This window comes from Salmo salar, chromosome 01 (assembly GCF_965601325.2).
Source record: "Salmo salar chromosome 01, fSalSal1, whole genome shotgun sequence".
Classification (NCBI taxonomy): Eukaryota; Metazoa; Chordata; class Actinopteri; order Salmoniformes; family Salmonidae; genus Salmo; species Salmo salar.
The window spans coordinates 104,380,609-104,402,109 of NC_138291.1; the positions used below are offsets into that span (position 1 = coordinate 104,380,609).

The following is a 21,501-nucleotide window of genomic DNA, read 5'->3' on the forward strand; positions in this document are numbered from 1 at the left end:
TGGCTCTTCTCTCTCTTTCTGTCAAACACTGACTTCTCTCTCTCTTTCTGTCAAACACACTGGCTCTTCTCTCTCTCTTTCTGTCAAACACACTGACTCTTCTCTCTCTCTTTCTGTCAAACACACTGGTTTTTCTCTCTCTCTTTCTGTCAAACACACTGACTGTTCTCTATCTTTCTGTCAAACACACTGGTTCTTCTCTCTCTCTTTCTGTCAAGCACACTGGTTCTTCTCTCTCTCTTTCTGTCAAACACACTGACTCTTCTTCTCTCTCTTTCTGTCAAACACACTGACTCTTCTTCTCTTTCTTTCTGTCAAACACAATGACTCTTCTCTCTCTTTCTGTCAAACACACTGACTCTTCTGCCTCTTTCTGCCAAACACACTGACTCTTCTTCTCTCTCTTTCTGTCAAACACACTGACACTTCTTCTCTCTCTTTCTGTCAAACACACTGACTCTTCTCTCTCTCTTTCTGTCAAACACCCTGACTCTTCTCTCTCTCTTTCTGTCAAACACTGGTTCTTCTCTCTCTTTCTGTCAAACACACTGACTCTTCTCTCTCTTTCTGTCAAACACACTGACTCTTCTTCTGTCTCTCTTTCTGTCAAATACACTGACTCTGCTCTCTCTCTCTCTTTCTGTCAAACACACTGACTCTTCCTCTCTCTCTCTTTCTGTCAAACACACTGACTCTTCTTCTCTCTCTTTCTGTCAAACACACTGACTCTTCTTCTCTCTCTTTCTGTCAAACACAGACTCTTCTTCTCTCTCTTTCTGTCAAACACACTGGCTCTTCTCTCTCTCTTTCTGTCAAACACACTGACTCTTCTCTCTCTCTTTCTGTCAAACACACTGGTTCTTCTCTCTCTTTCTGTCAAACACACTGACTCTTCTCTATGTCAAACACACTGACTCTTCTTCTCTCTATTTCTGTCAAACACACTGGCTCTTCTCTCTCTTTCTGTCAAACACACTGACTCTTCTTCTCTCTCTCTTTCTGTCAAACACACTTGTTCTTCTCTCTCTCTTTCTGTCAAACACACTGACTCTTCTCTCTCTCTTTCCGTCAAACACACTGACTCTTCTTCTCTCTCTTTCTGTCAAACACACTGACTCTTCTTCTCTCTCTTTCTGTCAAACACACTGGCTCTTCTTCTCTCTCGCTTTCTGTCGAACACACTGGCTCTTCTTCTCTCTCTCTCTTTCTGTCGAACACACTGACTCTTTTTCTGCCTCTCTTTCTGTCAAACACACTGACTCTTCTTCTCTCTCTTTCTGTCAAACACACTGGCTCTTCTGCCTCTTTCTGCCAAACACACTGACTCTTCTCTCTCTTTCTGTCAAACACACTGACTCTTCTCTCTTTCTGTCAAACACACTGACTCTTCTCTCTCTTTCTGTCAAACACACCGACTCTTCTTCTCTCTCTTTCTGTCAAACACACTGACTCTTCTCTCTCTTTCTGTCAAACACACTGACTCTTCTTCTGTCTCTCTTTCTGTCAAACACACTGACTCTTCTCTCTCTTTCTGTCAAACACACTGGCTCTTCTCTCTCTTTCTGTCAAACACACTGGCTCTTCTCTCTCTTTCTGTCAAACACACTGACCCTTCTCTCTCTTTCTGTCAAACACACTGACTCTTCTCTCTCTTTCTGTCAAACACACTGGTTCTTCTCTCTCTTTCTGTCAAACACACTGACTCTTCTTCTGTCTCTCTTTCTGTCAAACACACTGACTCTTCTTCTGTCTCTCTTTCTGTCAAACACACTGACTCTTCTTCTGTCTGTCTTTCTGTCAAACACACTGGCTCTTCTCTCTCTTTCTGTCAAACACACTGACTCTTCTCTCTCTTTCTGTCAAACATACTGACTCTTCTCTCTCTCTCTTTCTGTCGAACACACTGGTTCTTCTCTCTCTCTTTCTGTCAAACACACTGGCTCTTCTTCTCTCTCTCTTTCTGTCAAACACACTGACTCTTCTTCTCTCTCTCTTTCTGTCAAACACACTGGTTCTTCTCTCTCTTTCTGTCAAACACACTGACTCTTCTCTCTCTTTCTGTCAAACACACTGACTCTTCTTCTGTCTCTCTGTCAAACACACTGACTCTGCTCTCTCTCTCTTTCTGTCAAACACACTGACTCTTCTTCTCTATCTTTCTGTCAAACTAACTGGTTCTTCTCTCTATCTTTCTGTCAAACACACTGACTCTTCTTCTCTCTCTTTCTGTCAAACACACTGACCCTTCTTCTCTCTCTCTTTCTGTCAAACACACTGACTCTTCTCTCTCTCTTTCTGTCAAACACACTGGTTCTTCTCTCTCTTTCTGTGAAACACACTGACTCTTCTCTATGTCAAACACACTGACTCTTCTTCTCTCTCTTTCTGTCAAAAACACTGACACGTCTCTCTCTTTCTGTCAAACACACTGACTCTTCTTCTCTGTCTCTTTCTGTCAAACACACTGACTCTTCTCTCTCTCTCTTTCTGTCAAACACACTGACTCTTCTTCTCTCTCTCTTTCTGTCAAACACACTTGTTCTTCTCTCTCTCTTTCTGTCAAACACACTGACTCTTCTCTCTCTCTTTCTGTCAAACACAATGACTCTTCTTCTCTCTCTTTCTGTCAAACACACTGACTCTTCTTCTCTCTCTTTCTGTCAAACACACTGACTCTTCTTCTCTCTCTTTCTGTCAAACACACTGGCTCTTCTTCTCTCTCGCTTTCTGTTGAACACACTGGCTCTTCTTCTCTCTCGCTTTCTGTCGAACACACTGACTCTTCTTCTGCCTCTCTTTCTGTCAAACACACTGACTCTTCTCTCTCTCTCTTTCTGTCAAACACACTGACTCTTCTTCGCTCTCTCTTTCTGTCAAACACACTGACCCTTCTTCTCTCTCTTTCTGTCAAACACACGGACTCTTCTTCTCTCTCTTTCTGTCAAACACACTGACTCTTCTTCTCTCTCTTTCTGTCAAACACACTGACTCTTCTTCTCTCTCTTTCTGTCAAACACACTGGCTCTTCTTCTCTCTCGCTTTCTGTCGAACACACTGACTCTTCTCTCTCTCTTTCTGTCAAACATACTGACTCTTCTCTCTCTCTTTCTGTCAAACACACTGACTCTTCCCTCTCTCTTTCTGTCAAACACCCTGATTCTTCTCTCTCTTTCTGTCAAACATACTGACTCTTCTCTCTCTCTCTTTCTGTTGAACACACTGGCTCTTCTTCTCTCTCGCTTTCTGTCGAACACACTGACTCTTCTTCTGCCTCTCTTTCTGTCATACACACTGACTCTTCTTCTCTCTCTCTTTCTGTCAAACACACTGACTCTTCTTCTCTCTCTCTTTCTGTCAAACACACTGGTTCTTCTCTCTCTTTCTGTCAAACACACTGACTCTTCTCTCTCTCTTTCTGTCAAACACACTGGCACTTCTCTCTCTTTCTGTCAAACCCACTGACTCTTCTCTCTCTCTCTTTCTGTCAAACACACTGACTCTTCTCTCTCTCTCTCTCTTTCTGTCAAACACACTGGCTCTTCTTCTCTCTCGCTTTCTGTTGAACACACTGGCTCTTCTTCTCTCTCGCTTTCTGTCGAACACACTGACTCTTCTTCTGCCTCTCTTTCTGTCAAACACACTGACTCTTCTCTCTCTCTCTTTCTGTCAAACACACTGACTCTTCTTCGCTCTCTCTTTCTGTCAAACACACTGACCCTTCTTCTCTCTCTTTCTGTCAAACACACGGACTCTTCTTCTCTCTCTTTCTGTCAAACACACTGACTCTTCTTCTCTCTCTTTCTGTCAAACACACGGACTCTTCTTCTCTCTCTTTCTGTCAAACACACTGACTCTTCTTCTCTCTCTTTCTGTCAAACACACTGACTCTTCTTCTCTCTCTTTCTGTCAAACACACTGGCTCTTCTTCTCTCTCGCTTTCTGTCGAACACACTGACTCTTCTCTCTCTCTTTCTGTCAAACATACTGACTCTTCTCTCTCTCTTTCTGTCAAACACACTGACTCTTCCCTCTCTCTTTCTGTCAAACACCCTGATTCTTCTCTCTCTTTCTGTCAAACATACTGACTCTTCTCTCTCTCTCTTTCTGTTGAACACACTGGCTCTTCTTCTCTCTCGCTTTCTGTCGAACACACTGACTCTTCTTCTGCCTCTCTTTCTGTCATACACACTGACTCTTCTTCTCTCTCTCTTTCTGTCAAACACACTGACTCTTCTTCTCTCTCTCTTTCTGTCAAACACACTGGTTCTTCTCTCTCTTTCTGTCAAACACACTGACTCTTCTCTCTCTCTTTCTGTCAAACACACTGGCACTTCTCTCTCTTTCTGTCAAACCCACTGACTCTTCTCTCTCTCTCTTTCTGTCAAACACACTGACTCTTCTCTCTCTCTCTCTCTTTCTGTCAAACACACTGGCTCTTCTTCTCTCTCGCTTTCTGTTGAACACACTGGCTCTTCTTCTCTCTCGCTTTCTGTCGAACACACTGACTCTTCTTCTGCCTCTCTTTCTGTCAAACACACTGACTCTTCTCTCTCTCTCTTTCTGTCAAACACACTGACTCTTCTTCGCTCTCTCTTTCTGTCAAACACACTGACCCTTCTTCTCTCTCTTTCTGTCAAACACACGGACTCTTCTTCTCTCTCTTTCTGTCAAACACACTGACTCTTCTTCTCTCTCTTTCTGTCAAACACACTGACTCTTCTTCTCTCTCTTTCTGTCAAACACACTGGCTCTTCTTCTCTCTCGCTTTCTGTCGAACACACTGACTCTTCTCTCTCTCTTTCTGTCAAACATACTGACTCTTCTCTCTCTCTTTCTGTCAAACACACTGACTCTTCCCTCTCTCTTTCTGTCAAACACCCTGATTCTTCTCTCTCTTTCTGTCAAACATACTGACTCTTCTCTCTCTCTCTTTCTGTTGAACACACTGGCTCTTCTTCTCTCTCGCTTTCTGTCGAACACACTGACTCTTCTTCTGCCTCTCTTTCTGTCATACACACTGACTCTTCTTCTCTCTCTCTTTCTGTCAAACACACTGACTCTTCTTCTCTCTCTCTTTCTGTCAAACACACTGGTTCTTCTCTCTCTTTCTGTCAAACACACTGACTCTTCTCTCTCTCTTTCTGTCAAACACACTGGCACTTCTCTCTCTTTCTGTCAAACCCACTGACTCTTCTCTCTCTCTCTTTCTGTCAAACACACTGACTCTTCTCTCTCTCTCTCTCTTTCTGTCAAACACACTGACTCTTCTCTATGTCAAACACACTGACTCTTCTTCTCTCTCTTTCTGTCAAACACACTGGCACTTCTCTCTCTTTCTGTCAAACCCACTGACTCTTCTCTCTCTCTCTTTCTGTCAAACACACTGACTCTTCTCTCTCTCTCTTTCTGTCAAACACACTGACACTTCTCTCTCTCTCTTTCTGTCAAACACACTGACACTTCTCTCTCTCTCTTTCTGTCAAACACACTGACTCTTCTTCTCTCTCTCTTTCTGTCAAACACACTTGTTCTTCTCTCTCTCTTTCTGTCAAACACACTGACTCTTCTCTCTCTCTTTCTGTCAAACACAATGACTCTTCTTCTCTCTCTTTCTGTCAAACACACTGACTCTTCTCTCTCTCTTTCTGTCAAACACACTGACTCTTCTCTCTCTTTCTGTCAAACACACTGGTTCTTCTTCTCTCTCGCTTTCTGTCGAACACACTGGCTCTTCTTCTCTCTCGCTTTCTGTCGAACACACTGACTCTTCTTCTGCCTCTCTTTCTGTCATACACACTGACTCTTCTCTCTCTCTCTCTTTCTGTCAAACACACGGACTCTTCTCTCTCTTTCTGTCAAACACACTGGCTCTTCTGCCTCTTTCTGCCAAACACACTGACTCTTCTCTCTCTTTCTGTCAAACACACTGACTCTTCTCTCTCTCTTTCTATGAAACACACTGACTCTTCTCTCTCTTTCTGTCAAACACACCGACTCTTCTTCTCTCTCTTTCTGTCAAACACACTGACCCTTCTCTGTCTTTCTGTCAAACACACTGGCTCTTCTCTCTCTTTCTGTCAAACACATTGACTCTTCTCTCTCTCTTTCTGTCAAACATACTGACTCTTCTTCTCTCTCTCTTTCTGTCAAACACACTGACTCTTCTCTCTCTTTCTGTCAAACACACTGATTCTTCTCTCTCTTTCTGTCAAACACACTGACCCTTCTCTGTCTTTCTGTCAAACACACTGGCTCTTCTCTCTCTTTCTGTCAAACACATTGACTCTTCTCTCTCTCTTTCTGTCAAACATACTGACTCTTCTTCTCTCTCTCTTTCTGTCAAACACACTGATTCTTCTCTCTCTTTCTGTCAAACACACTGACTCTGCTCTCTCTCTCTTTCTGTCAAACACACTGACTCTTCTTCTCTCTCTTTCTGTCAAACACACTGACTCTTCTTCTCTCTCTTTCTGTCAAACACACTGGCTCTTCTGCCTCTTTCTGCCAAACACACTGACTCTTCTCTCTCTTTCTGTCAAACACACTGACTCTTCTCTCTTTCTGTCAAACACACTGGTTCTTCTCTCTCTTTCTGTCAAACACACTGACTCTTCTTCTCTCTCTTTCTGTCAAACACACTGACTCTTCTTCTCTCTCTTTCTGTCAAACACACTGACTCTTCATCTCTCTCTTTCTGTCAAACACACTGACTCTTCTTCTCTCTTTCTGTCAAACACACTGGTTCTTCTCTCTCTTTCTGTCAAACACACTGACTCTTCTTCTCTCTCTTTCTGTCAAACACACTGACTCTTCTTCTCTCTCTTTCTGTCAAACACACTGGCTCTTCTCTCTCTTTCTGTCAAACACAATGACTCTTCTCTCTCTCTTTCTGTCAAACACACTGACTCTTCTTCTCTCTCTTTCTGTCAAACACACTGACTCTTCTTCTCTCTCTTTCTGTAAAACACACTGACTCTTCTTCTCTCTCTTTCTGTCAAACACACTGACTCTTCTTCTCTCTCTTTCTGTCAAACATACTGACTCTTCTCTCTCTTTCTGTCAAACATACTGACTCTTCTTCTCTCTCTCTTTCTGTCAAACACACTGGCTCTTCTCTCTCTTTCTGTCAAACACACTGACTCTTCTCTCTCTTTCTGTCAAACACCCTGATTCTTCTTCTCTCTCTCTTTCTGTCAAACACACTGACTCTTCTTCTCTCTCTCTTTCTGTCAAACACACTTGTTCTTCTCTCTCTCTTTCTGTCAAACACACTGACTCTTCTCTCTTTCTGTCAAACACACTGACTCTTCTTCTCTCTCTCTTTCTGTCAAACACACTGACTCTTCTTCTCTCTCTCTTTCTGTCAAACACAGACTCTTCTCTCTCTTTCTGTCAAACACACTGACTCTTCTTCTCTCTCTTTCTGTCAAACCCACTGACTCTTCTCTCTCTTTCTTTCAAACATACTGATTCTTCTCTCTCTCTCTTTCTGTCAAACACACTGACTCTTCTCTCTCTCTCTTTATGTCGAACACACTGGTTCTTCTCTCTCTCTTTCTGTCAAACACACTGGCTCTTCTTCTCTCTCTCTTTCTGTCAAACACACTGACCCTTCTTCTCTCTCTCTTTCTGTCAAACACACTGGTTCTTCTCTCTCTTTCTGTCAAACACACTGACTCTTCTCTCTCTTTCTGTCAAACCCACTGACTCTTCTCTCTCTTTCTGTCAAACACACTGACTCTTCTCTCTCTCTCTCTCTTTCTGTCAAACACACTGACTCTTCTCTATGTCAAACACACTGACTCTTCTTCTCTCTCTTTCTGTCAAACACACTGGCACTTCTCTCTCTTTCTGTCAAACCCACTGACTCTTCTCTCTCTCTCTTTCTGTCAAACACACTGACTCTTCTCTCTCTCTCTTTCTGTCAAACACACTGACACTTCTCTCTCTCTCTTTCTGTCAAACACACTGACACTTCTCTCTCTCTCTTTCTGTCAAACACACTGACTCTTCTTCTCTCTCTCTTTCTGTCAAACACACTTGTTCTTCTCTCTCTCTTTCTGTCAAACACACTGACTCTTCTCTCTCTCTTTCTGTCAAACACAATGACTCTTCTTCTCTCTCTTTCTGTCAAACACACTGACTCTTCTCTCTCTCTTTCTGTCAAACACACTGACTCTTCTCTCTCTTTCTGTCAAACACACTGGTTCTTCTTCTCTCTCGCTTTCTGTCGAACACACTGGCTCTTCTTCTCTCTCGCTTTCTGTCGAACACACTGACTCTTCTTCTGCCTCTCTTTCTGTCATACACACTGACTCTTCTCTCTCTCTCTCTTTCTGTCAAACACACGGACTCTTCTCTCTCTTTCTGTCAAACACACTGGCTCTTCTGCCTCTTTCTGCCAAACACACTGACTCTTCTCTCTCTTTCTGTCAAACACACTGACTCTTCTCTCTCTCTTTCTATGAAACACACTGACTCTTCTCTCTCTTTCTGTCAAACACACCGACTCTTCTTCTCTCTCTTTCTGTCAAACACACTGACCCTTCTCTGTCTTTCTGTCAAACACACTGGCTCTTCTCTCTCTTTCTGTCAAACACATTGACTCTTCTCTCTCTCTTTCTGTCAAACATACTGACTCTTCTTCTCTCTCTCTTTCTGTCAAACACACTGACTCTTCTCTCTCTTTCTGTCAAACACACTGATTCTTCTCTCTCTTTCTGTCAAACACACTGACCCTTCTCTGTCTTTCTGTCAAACACACTGGCTCTTCTCTCTCTTTCTGTCAAACACATTGACTCTTCTCTCTCTCTTTCTGTCAAACATACTGACTCTTCTTCTCTCTCTCTTTCTGTCAAACACACTGATTCTTCTCTCTCTTTCTGTCAAACACACTGACTCTGCTCTCTCTCTCTTTCTGTCAAACACACTGACTCTTCTTCTCTCTCTTTCTGTCAAACACACTGACTCTTCTTCTCTCTCTTTCTGTCAAACACACTGGCTCTTCTGCCTCTTTCTGCCAAACACACTGACTCTTCTCTCTCTTTCTGTCAAACACACTGACTCTTCTCTCTTTCTGTCAAACACACTGGTTCTTCTCTCTCTTTCTGTCAAACACACTGACTCTTCTTCTCTCTCTTTCTGTCAAACACACTGACTCTTCTTCTCTCTCTTTCTGTCAAACACACTGACTCTTCATCTCTCTCTTTCTGTCAAACACACTGACTCTTCTTCTCTCTTTCTGTCAAACACACTGGTTCTTCTCTCTCTTTCTGTCAAACACACTGACTCTTCTTCTCTCTCTTTCTGTCAAACACACTGACTCTTCTTCTCTCTCTTTCTGTCAAACACACTGGCTCTTCTCTCTCTTTCTGTCAAACACAATGACTCTTCTCTCTCTCTTTCTGTCAAACACACTGACTCTTCTTCTCTCTCTTTCTGTCAAACACACTGACTCTTCTTCTCTCTCTTTCTGTAAAACACACTGACTCTTCTTCTCTCTCTTTCTGTCAAACACACTGACTCTTCTTCTCTCTCTTTCTGTCAAACATACTGACTCTTCTCTCTCTTTCTGTCAAACATACTGACTCTTCTTCTCTCTCTCTTTCTGTCAAACACACTGGCTCTTCTCTCTCTTTCTGTCAAACACACTGACTCTTCTCTCTCTTTCTGTCAAACACCCTGATTCTTCTTCTCTCTCTCTTTCTGTCAAACACACTGACTCTTCTTCTCTCTCTCTTTCTGTCAAACACACTTGTTCTTCTCTCTCTCTTTCTGTCAAACACACTGACTCTTCTCTCTTTCTGTCAAACACACTGACTCTTCTTCTCTCTCTCTTTCTGTCAAACACACTGACTCTTCTTCTCTCTCTCTTTCTGTCAAACACAGACTCTTCTCTCTCTTTCTGTCAAACACACTGACTCTTCTTCTCTCTCTTTCTGTCAAACCCACTGACTCTTCTCTCTCTTTCTTTCAAACATACTGACTCTTCTCTCTCTCTCTTTATGTCGAACACACTGGTTCTTCTCTCTCTCTTTCTGTCAAACACACTGGCTCTTCTTCTCTCTCTCTTTCTGTCAAACACACTGACCCTTCTTCTCTCTCTCTTTCTGTCAAACACACTGGTTCTTCTCTCTCTTTCTGTCAAACACACTGACTCTTCTCTCTCTTTCTGTCAAACCCACTGACTCTTCTCTCTCTTTCTGTCAAACACACTGACTCTTCTCTCTCTCTCTTTCTGTCAATCACACTGACTCTTCTCTCTCTCTCTTTCTGTCAAACACACTGACTCTTCTTCTGTCTCTCTTTCTGTCAAACACACTGGCTCTTCTCTCTCTCTCTCTTTCTGTCAAACACACTGGCTCTTCTCTCTCTCTCTCTTTCTGTCAAACACCCTTGCTCTTCTCTCTTTCTGCCAAACACCCTGGCTCTTCTCTCTCTATTTCTGTCAGTCCCTTCGGCCCTCGGCCCTACATTCACACGCCATATACACAAGTGTCCCTACGCTGAAGGGGTGAAAATTATGGAGGGTGTATTAAACCCTCCGATAGCCACTTCAACGGCTTCAGAGCGATGTGGAATCCCATAACGCACCACATTATTTTTGACTTCGCACAATTTCACACAAAACAATGGAGAGGCGTAATGGAGAGCCACATGTACTTTGTTTGTGTCTGATTTTGAGGCTTGAAACACGTAGCAAATTAAATGTATAACTGATACTGACGGTTATATATTGTAAAACGACAGGGGGAATCTGAATTTCATGCTCGTTCTATTACTTTAGTTTTAGTTTATTCATTCTACCATTTAAAAAAACAATCACACCAAATGTGAAAATCCACACATAGACATTAGTAAATTCAGTCTGGGACATATTTACATTGTTAAATCATGGAGGATAACACGCAATACAGTCTGGGACTTATTTCCATTGTTAAATCATGGAGGATAACACGCAATACAGTCTGGGACTTATTTCCATTGTTAAATCATGGAGGATAACACGCAATACAGTCTGGGACATATTTCCATTGTTAAATCATGGAGGATAACACGCAATACAGTCTGGGACATATTTCCATTGTTAAATCATGGAGGATAACACGCAATACAGTCTGGGACTTATTTCCATTGTTAAATCATGGAGGATAACACGCAATACAGTCCGGGACATATTTCCATTGTTAAATCATGGAGGATAACACGCAATACAGTCTGGGACATATTTCCTTATTTCTGTCTCTGTCTGTCTATTCTCTGTCTGTCTATTCTCTGTTTCTGTCTGTCTCCATCTCTGTCTCTCTGTCTCCATCTCTGTCTCTCTGTCTCCATCTCTGTCTCCATCTCTGTCTGTCTCCATGTCTTCATCTCTGTCTGTCTTTTCTGTCTGTCTCCATCTCTGTCTGTCTTTTCTCTGTCTGTCTCCATCTCCGTCTGTCTTTTCTCTGTCTCTGTCTGTCTCCATCTCTGTCTGTCTCCATCTCTGTCTGTCTCCATCTCTGTCTGTCTCCATCTCTGTCTCCGTCTTTGTCTCTCCCTGAAATATGTGACTGTAAGGAAGCACAACAGCTTTATCTCTGTTAGAATTGTAACTGAATTCTACAGGTACAATACCTGTGCACACATGCACAGTCATGATGGTATTTATTGAGCCAGATAGACATTCAACATCTCCTGTACCTTGTCTCCTTGATCTCCTTTCTGTCCTGGAAGTCCTGCCAAGCCTGGTAGACCTTGATCACCCTACAAAGAACAAGAACATTGAATTGATGTAATTTACCTGAACTAGCTTGCTAATGACTGTCCGTCCACACATTAAAAACTCCCCAAAGACATGACAAATTCCCCAAGGTACCCCTCTGTCTGAAGTCTGCTTTCAGAACACTTCCATGGACATTAGTGGAACCACCTCTGGAGATGGCGGCCATGCCTCAAACAAAGCAACTACATATTTGTGCCAAATTACTGCTAATAAGCTTTTATTTCCTGCCTTTGGTTGGCATCCAAGAAAACTCATTGGCATAAATGTGCTTTAATTGGTTATTTATTTTCTCGTTTAATACGTTTGGTGGCAGCAGTGGGTTATTTGAATTTGGAATTCTGAATGCATGGTTCCATTAGAACAGAACAGAACACTCCAACCCATTAGGATTCTAATTGCTGTTTGGACAGATTGTAACTGAGGATTGCTCAACTCCGATCTCCGATATCGAGGTTGAGTTGAGTATTGATAAGTGGTCGCACGATTTGCTAGCAACAACATTGAGTTGCCATCAGTCGATACATGAAATTCTGAAAACGCTTGCCTGTATCTATTTTTGTCCTGTACAACAAGAGGTCCTTCCGAAGGGTGCTGAAATTCATGCTTTAAATAAAAATGTTTATCGAATACAACAACCAACTTTTTCCTAGTTTGTGTTGCTCAACTCAGCACGAATGGACTTGTGCCATTTTAATGTTAGATTACATAGTACGTCAAGGCCTCTACATCTCCCGTCGAGCAACACAAAATGATTAAAAAGTCAGGGTTGCATTCAATAAAAGTTTTTATTAAAAGTGTGAAGGACAGTAGTTGTACAGGACAAACATAGGTACAGGTAAGTTTTCAGATTAACATTTTTTACAAGCATCGACTGATGTTGACTCAATGTTGTTGCTAGCAAACCGCCTGACCAGTTATCAATACTCAACTCCTCCTCGATATAAGAGAACGGATATAAGAGAACGGATATAAGAGAACGGATATAAGAGAACGGATATAAGAGAACGGATATAAGAGAATGGATATAAGAGAACGGAGTTGCGCGTTCCTCAACTTGACTGATTGTACCACAGAATTAAATAGAAAACCAAGATGGCTGCCTTTATCAACACATTCAAGAGTTAATAAGGTTTATACCATAGATCACTCTAGTAATATGTATGGTTACGTCCGTAATGGCATCCCATTCCCTATTGGCTTTGGTCAAAAATAGTGCACAAAACAGAGAATAGAGTGCTGTTTGGGACGTAGGATATTTCTATGGACTGTACCTTCTCTGCTGAACATTGACATCTGTCACTGCTGGAATGCTGGAACCGCTGGACCTGGGCTGGCTGGACGGGTTGGGAGAGCATCTGGGGGAGCAGGCCTGCTCCAGCTGTATCCAAGGGATTGGGAGTCACCCCTCCAGCACCAGGGTCCTCCCTGCTAGGCTCACACTGTAGGATCAATACAAAGATATACAGTGGCTTGCGAAAGAATTTACCCCCCTTGGGATTTTTACTATTTTGTTGCCTTACAACCTGGAATTAAAATAGATTTTGGGGGGGTTTGTATCATTTGATTTACATAACATGCCTACCACTTTGAAGATGCTAAATATGTTTTACTGTGAAACAAACAAGAAATAAGACAATAAAACAGAAAACTTGAGCATGCATAACTATTCAACCCCCCCAAAGTCAATACTTTGTAGAGCCACCTTTTGTAGCAATTACAGCTGCAAGTCTCTTGGGGTATGTCTCGATAAGCTTGGCACATCTAGCCACTGGGATTTTTGCCCATTCTTCAAGGCAAAACTGCTCCAGCTCCTTCAAGTTGGATGGGTTCCACTGGTGTACAAAGTCATACCACAGATTCTCAATTGGATTGAGGTCTGGGCTTTGACTAGGCCATTCCAAGACATTTAAATGTTTCCCCTTAAATCACTCAAGTGTTGCTTTAGCAGTATGCTTAGGGTCATTGTCCTGCTGGAAGGTGAACCTCCGTACCAGTCTCAAATCTCTGGAAGACTGAAACAGGTTTCCCTCAATAATTTCCCTGTAGCGCCATCCATCATTCCTTCATATCTGACCAGTTTCCCAGGTCCTGCCGATGAAAACATCCCCACAGCATGATGCTGCCACCACCATGCTTCACTGTGGGGATGGTATTCTCGGGGTGATGAGAGGTGTTGCGTTTGCGCCAGACATAGCATTTTCCTTGATGGCCAAAAAGCTCAATTTTAGTCTCGTCTGACCAGAGTACCTTCTTCCATATGTTTGGGGAGTATCCCACATGCCTTTTGGCGAACACCAAACGTGCTTCCTTATTTTTTTCTTTAAGCAATGTCTTTTTTCTGGCCACTCTTCCGGAAAGCCCAGCTCTGTGGAATGTATGGCTTAAAGTGGTCCTATGGACAGATACTCCAATCTCCACAGTGGAGCTTTGCAGCTCCATCAGGGTTATCTTTGGCGTCTTTGTTGCATCTCTGATTAATGCCCTCCTTGCCTGGTCTGTGAGTTTTGGTGGGCGGCCCTCTCTTGCAGGTTTGTTGTGGTGCCATATTCTTTCCATTTTTTAATAATGGATTTAATGGTGCTCTGTGGGATGTTCAAAGTTTCGGATATGTTTTTATAACCAAACCCTGATCTGTACTTCTCCACAACTTTGTCCCTGACCTGTTTGGAGCTCCTTGGTCTTCATGGTGCCGCTTGCTTGGTGGTGTTGCAGACTCTGGGGCCTTTCAGAACAGGTGTATATATACTGAGATCATGTGACAGATCATGTGACACTTAGATTGCACACAGGTGGACTTTATTTAATTAATTAATTAGTTCTGAAGGTAACTGGTTGCACCAGATCTTATTTAGGGCTTCCATAGCAAAGGGGGTGAATATATATGCACGCAACACTTTTCAGTTTTGGGAATTTTTTGAAACAAGTTATTTTTTTGATTTCACTTCACCAATTTGGACTATTTTGTATATGTCCACTGCATACAAACTGTTTAGACACATTACTCTGCTATTTAAGGGCCAGTTTCCTGGAATCACCTTAAGCCTAATCATTTCATGTTATTATTCAATTATGTTTTCTAGTTCACTTGAACTTGAGTCCAGGGATAGACAGTATTTTGGTCTAGAAAGCAATGTAAAATCTCCATTGAAAGTGCTATTTAGTTTAGGAGTAGGCTTCATTTGGGTATAGGAAACCTGTCACAGGCATCAAAATGAGTAGACCAAGGTGCAGCGTGGAATATGTTCATCTTGTAGTTTAATGAAAAAAAACACTTTACGAATTAAACAAGAATGACAGCAGACAGTTCCGTCAGGTACTTACAACTAAACGGGAAATAACTACCCACAAAAAATAAAGGAAAAACAGGCTGCCTAAGTATGGCTTCCAATCAGAGACAGCGATAGACACCTGCCTCTGATTGGAAACCATACCCGGCCAAAACATAGAACACAAAACATAGAATGCCCACCCACCTATCACACCCTGGCCTAGCTAAACAGAGAAAACACAGCTCTCCTAGGTCAGAGCGTGACAAAACCAGACAATTACAGTACATCACATGTTGAAATGCAGTTCTCAAGTAGTCTGAAATGTAATAACAGTTCAGTACCACTACCGTATTTATAATCAGTTAATGTCCAATGATTCATTGACCCAATGAACCATATTGACTGAGCCCCAGTACTGAAACTCAATGCACACTGAGATAACATCCTGGTTATGGATATATATTATAACTGTCATAGGCCAAAGGTGAGAGGTCACTGAATCACACTATTTCCAACCATATAGACGACATGTGACCTAGCACATTGAATCAACATAACCCAACACTCACTGAGATGACAACATGGTTATGAATACATATAGGCCTTACTGTCAAAATGTCAAAGGTCACTTTGACAGTTAGCAGTCCAAATTGCACGCTTTTTCCTATGGGCTCTGGTCAAACGTAGTGTACTATACTGGCAATAGGGTGCTATTTGGGATTCATCCACAGTCTGTAAGGTCACTCTCCATTGACCTGGTCTGCAATATGAGCTAACAGAAGAATATCTATCTATGAATCTATCAATCAAATGTATTTATAAATCCCGTTTTACATCAGCAGCTGTCACAAAGATATTGCACAGTAACCTGGTCCCTTATGGAAAAAACATAATTCAGTTGGGTAGTTTTCAAGAAGGACAAACACAACTCAAACAAATTATATTACCTACTGCCCTTAAATTCAAATCTTGACCAAGAAACCAGTACCACTGCTTTAAAAAGATATATTCCCCTCTAATCAGGGACTGCTTTAGACCTGGGAAACCAGGTGGGTGCAATTAATTATCAGGTAGAACAGAAAACTAGAAGTACTCCGGAACTCGTAGGGTAAGCATTTAATACCCCTGCTCTACTGTATATCAAGCCACGTCGAAGGTCTCATGTATGTCCTAAAAATGTGCACCGTACATAAAAGAAGTGTCAAATATCTTACCGTAGATCCTGCCTGCTCACAGCAGTTCTCCATCTCAGCCAGGTATGGGTCACAGTAGATCAGTATTTGTTGCAGTTCGATCTGGAGAGAAAGACATCTGTTAGGGACATTATGATGATTCAGATAGAGAGAAAAAGTAACTTTTTAAAATGCTAGAAATATATATTTTGAAATATGAAACATGTTTCTTTGACCGATACAAACACAAAAACTGTCCAGTTGTGCGGAGGATTCTAGAATGGTTCTTTAAGGGTGCAAAAAACATTAGATATTACATTAGATATTAGATATTACATTAGATATTACATTAGATATTACAAGTACGTTCCAGAACACATTTCCTCTCTTTAAAAAGGTTCCAAGAATATCTCATTAGGTTGTGGTAACACTGACTGGACAAGAGATATGCTCCCAAAACACAAAAACTCACCAGTTGTGCAAACATTCAGTTATCAAATAAAATGTTATTTGTCACATGCGCCGAATACAACAGGTGTAGACCTTACCAAGAAATGCTTACTTACAAGCCCTTAACCAACAATGTGGTAGCAGAGAGAACAGTCTATGACAGAGAGAGGACCCATGCAAAATCTTTTCAGTCTCCTGAAGGGGAATAGGAGTTGGTGTGCCCTCTTGTCTTGATGTGTTTGGACCATGACAGTTTGTTAGTGATGTGGACACCAAGGAACTTTTAGCTCTTGACCCCCGTCGATGTGAATGGGGGCATAGTCGGTCCTCCTTTTCCTGTAGTCCACTATCAGCTCTTTTGTCTTGTTGAGGGAGAGGTTGTTGTCCTGGCACCAAACTGCCAGGTCTCTGACCTCTGCCCTATTGACTGACTCGTCATCAGTGATCAGGCCAACCACCGTCATGTTGTCTGCAAACGTAATGATCAAATCAAATTGTATTTGTGACATGCGCTGAATACAACAGGTGTAGACGTTTCCGTGAAATGCTTAATTACAAGCCCTTAACCAACAATGCAGTTCAAGAAATAGAGTTAAGAAAATATTTACTAACTAAACTAAAGTAAAAATAAAAAGTAACAATAAAATACAATACCAAGGCTATATACAGGGGGTACCGGTATTGAGTCAAAGTGTGGGGGTACAGGTTAGTCAAGGTAATTTGTACATGTAGGTAGGGGTAAATGACTATGCATAGATAATAAACAGCGAGCAGCAGCAGCGTTAAAACAAAGGGGGGGGGGGCTTTTTATTAATTGTCCAGCAGTGTTATGGCTTGGGGGTAGAAGCTGTTAATGAGCTTATTGGGCCTAGACTTGGCACTCCGGTACTGCTTGCCGTGTGGTAGCAGAGAGAACAGTCTATGACTTGGGTGACTGGAGTCTTTGACAATTTTTGGGCCTTCCTCTGATACCGCCTAGTATATAGGTGCTGGATGGCAGGAAGCTTGGCCCCAGTGATGCACTGGGCTGTACGCACTACCCTCTGTAGCGCCTTATGGTCGAATGCCGAGCAGTTGCCATACCAGGCGGTGATGCAACCGGTGAGGATGCTCTCGATGGTGCAGCTGTATAATTTTTTTGAGGATCTGGGGACCCATGCCAAATATTTTCCATCTCCTGAGGGGGAAAAGGTGTTGCCGTGCCCTCTTCACGACTGTCGTGGTATGTTTGGACCATGATTATGTGTTGGTGATGTGGACACCAGGGATCTTCAAATTCTTGACCCGCTCCACTACAGCCCCGTCGATGTGAATGGGAGATGTGTTGTTGCCTACCCTTACCACCTGGGGTCGGCCCGTCAGGAAGTCCAGGATCCAGTTGCAGAGGGAGATGGTCAGTCCCAGGGTCCTTAGCTTAGTGATGAGCTTTGTGGGGTCTATGGTGTTGAACACTGAGTTGTAGTCTATGAACAACATTCTCACATAGGTGTTCCTGTTGTCCAGGTGGGAGAGGGCAGTGTGGACTGCGATAGAGATTGCGTCATCTGTGGATCTGTTGGGGCTGTACGAGAATTGTAATGTGTCTAGGGTGTTCAGGATGATGTTGTTGATGTGAGCCATGACCAGCCTTTCTAAGCACTTCATAGCTATCGACGTGAGTAGTCATTTTGGCAGGTTACCTTCACTTTCTTGGGCACAGGGACTATGGTGGTCTGCTTCAAACATGTTGGTATTACAGACTCGGTCAGGGAGAGGTTGAAAATGTCAGTGAAGACACTTGCCAGTTGGTCCGCGCATGCGTTGAGTACACGTCATGGTAATCCATCTGGCCTCGCAGCCTTTCCGATGTGAGCAAGACCTGTTTAAGGGTCTTGCTCACATCAGCTATGGACAACGTGATCAGAAAGCTGTCCAGTTTCCCTTTGTAGTCCATAATAGTTTGCAAGCCCTGCCACATCCGACGAGCATCAGAGCAGGTGTAGTAGGATTCAATCTTAGTCCTGTATTCATGCTTTGCCTGTTTGATGGTTCGTCTGAGGGCAAAGCGGGATTTCTCATAAGCGTCTGGATTAGTGTCCCGCTCCTTGAAAGCAGCAGCTCTAGCCTTTAGCTCATGAGGATGTTGCCTGTAAGCCATGGCTTTTGGTTGGGAAATGTATGTACTGACACTGTGGGGACGACGTCGTCGATGCACTTATTGATGAATCCGGTGACTGAGGTGGTATTCTCCTCAATGCCATTGGATGAATCCCGGAACATATTCCAGTCTGTGCTAGCAAAACAGTCCTGTAGCGTAGCATTCGCGTCATCTGACCACTTCTGTATTGACCGAGCCACTGGTACTTCCTGCTTTAGTTTATGCTTGATAGAATTATGGTCAGATTTGCCAAATGGAGTGCGAGGCAGAGCTTTGTATGCGTCTCTGTGTGTGGAGTAAAGGTGGTCTAGAGTTGTTTTTCCTCTGGTTGCACATGTGACATAATGGTAGAAAATGAGCTAAAACGGATTTAAGTTTGCCTGCATTAAAGTCCCCGGCCTCTAGGAGCGCCACTTCTAGATAAGCATTTTCTTGTTTGCTTATTGCCTTATACAGTTCGTTGAGTGCATTCTTAGTGCCAGGTAAATAGACAGCTACGGAAAATATAGATGAAAACTCTCTTGGTAGATAGTGTGGTCTACAGCTTATCATGAGGTACTCTACCTCAGGCGAGCAATACCTTGAGACCTCTTTAATATTAGACATCGTGCACCAGCTGTTATTGACAAATAGACACACACCACCACCCCTTATCTTACCAGACGTATCTGTTCTGTCCTGCCGATGCATGGAAAACCCAGCCAACTGTATAAAATCTGTGTTGTGGTCCAGCCACGACTCGGTGAAACATAAGATATTACAGTTTTTAATGTCCCGTTGGTAGATAGTCTTGAGCGGAGATTATCCAGTTTATTTTATAAGTTACAAACAATGCGAAAAAACACACAAAATAGCACAGTTGGTTAGAAACCCGTAAAATGGCAGCCATCCCCTCCGGCGCCATTCCCATGATGATGGTTTTGGAATTGTGCATTGCCATGCAGTCTTGGGTGAACAGGGAGTACATGAGGGGACTAAGCATGCACCCCTGAGGGTCCCCCGTGTTGAGGATCAGCATGGCAGATGTGTTGTTGCCTACCCTTACCACCTGGGATCATCCTTGTAACATCAGGTGAATGTGTTTTGTACCCCAAAAGAAACATTGTAGAATCATCCGAATAACTGGACAGTTTTGGTGTTTGGCGAACATATATTTTGCGATGTACCCACAATGATCCCTCCAGACTGTTCCCACAACCTAATGAAACATTCTGGGAACCTTTAATGAACAGATTAAATGTGTTGTATGAATGCTCTCGCAACATCAGTCAAATATTAAACATTCATCACCATGAATGGACCGTTTTTGTGTAACCAGAACATTTGCACAACCTAACGAATGTTCTGGGAACTTTCACAGAACCAATTTTGGTTTGCTGGGAAAACATTACTGGTACACTGTGTTAGTACATTACCTGGAAGCCTAATGAGAACTATTGGGGAATGTTCTGTGATGATTGTTACAGATGTGGTGAACAACATTTTAGTGAATGTTAGGAGAATATTCCAACGATATTTCATTTAAAATATTTGGTCAAAAATAAAATATTTTGTTATCATAAGGGATGTTATCATCCTACTGTTAGATAAAACCCTAACTAGAACTTAATGGGAATCTTAGCTAATGTTCTGGGAATGTTCCTGGTTTGCTGGGACCCTTCTAGACATTGCCCTTGAAGGCAACCATATATAATTACTGTATGTTTAAAACTATCATGTCGATCTCATGGACTGTCAGTCATTTTATCTGTTGCTCCATCTATGAATTTCAGAACGGTTATATTTCCAGATTGTGGCTTTAGGCCTAAACGTACATCTACAGGCCGTCCATCCTCCACCCGGGTTGTAATCAGTGTATATCCGCTGGGGTCGATTTCATCCTTCTCGTCTGTCAGCCTCCTCTCTATTAGTTTACAGTCCATGTAAACGGAGACGATGCTGCTCTGGACCGCCACACCCAGCTTGTGCCACTGGCGGTCAAACAGGGTGTGCAGGTCTCGGCTCTTAAAGGTGTAGTGGAGGCCGTTCTTCAGAAGGCCCCGGGCTGAGAACTCCACTGCTCGTTTAGCACCGTCCAACACTACAGACACCTGAAGATAGAGCCGGAGGAGATTGTAAGACATTATATCGTCTCATAACAAGTTATAAAGCTTTATACCTGCCGGTAAAGTGTTACCTTCCATTCATTACCATTACCATCAGGGTCATGGTAGATACAAGCATCAGTCATGGCATGACAACGTTGATCAATTAACCAATGGTTAACCAACCGACAGACCGACCTACTGACCACCCGGCCAACCGACTTGACTGACCTACCGGCCAACCGACCTACCAGCCAACCAACTAACCGACCGAACGACCTACCAGCCAACCAGCCGATGGACCGACCGACCAGCTGGGCCAACTGGCAGAGTGAGTGAGCGATCGACTGATCAGTCAATCAACCAACCAATAAATCAAAATAGATCAAAACCCACTTCAATGCTATACATCCAGACATCATGAATATCCTTTTAGGGGACACTCTGACCTACCTGTGTACCTCCCGTCTGGTCGAATATCTGCCACAGATACCAGCGGTCTTTCTTTGTGGTTTTCCTCAGCCGGAAGGTGGTAACTAGAGAGTATTCACTGGACAGACCGTTGGGGAACACCAATCTGAAAGAAAAAATGTACATTGTTCGAGCTCCATATTGTCAAATTGAA

At 42.8% G+C, this 21,501-nt stretch overlaps 1 protein-coding gene across 5 annotated transcripts in view; it reads right to left on the reverse strand.

Moving 5' to 3' along the window:
- Nucleotides 1-21,501, reverse strand: part of col19a1 (collagen, type XIX, alpha 1) — a 260,397-nt gene that overhangs the window by 227,316 nt on the left and 11,580 nt on the right. For all 5 annotated transcript variants that reach the window (XM_082978540.1, XM_082978539.1, XM_082978535.1 and 2 more), the window contains exons 5-9: nucleotides 21,330-21,453; nucleotides 20,607-20,882; nucleotides 16,248-16,328; nucleotides 13,036-13,203; nucleotides 11,683-11,745 (exon numbers count right to left, since the gene is read on the reverse strand). In XM_082978540.1, coding sequence (XP_082834666.1) covers nucleotides 11,683-11,745; nucleotides 13,036-13,203; nucleotides 16,248-16,328; nucleotides 20,607-20,882; nucleotides 21,330-21,453 — 712 coding nt within the window. The remainder of the gene's footprint in view (nucleotides 1-11,682; nucleotides 11,746-13,035; nucleotides 13,204-16,247; nucleotides 16,329-20,606; nucleotides 20,883-21,329; nucleotides 21,454-21,501) is intronic.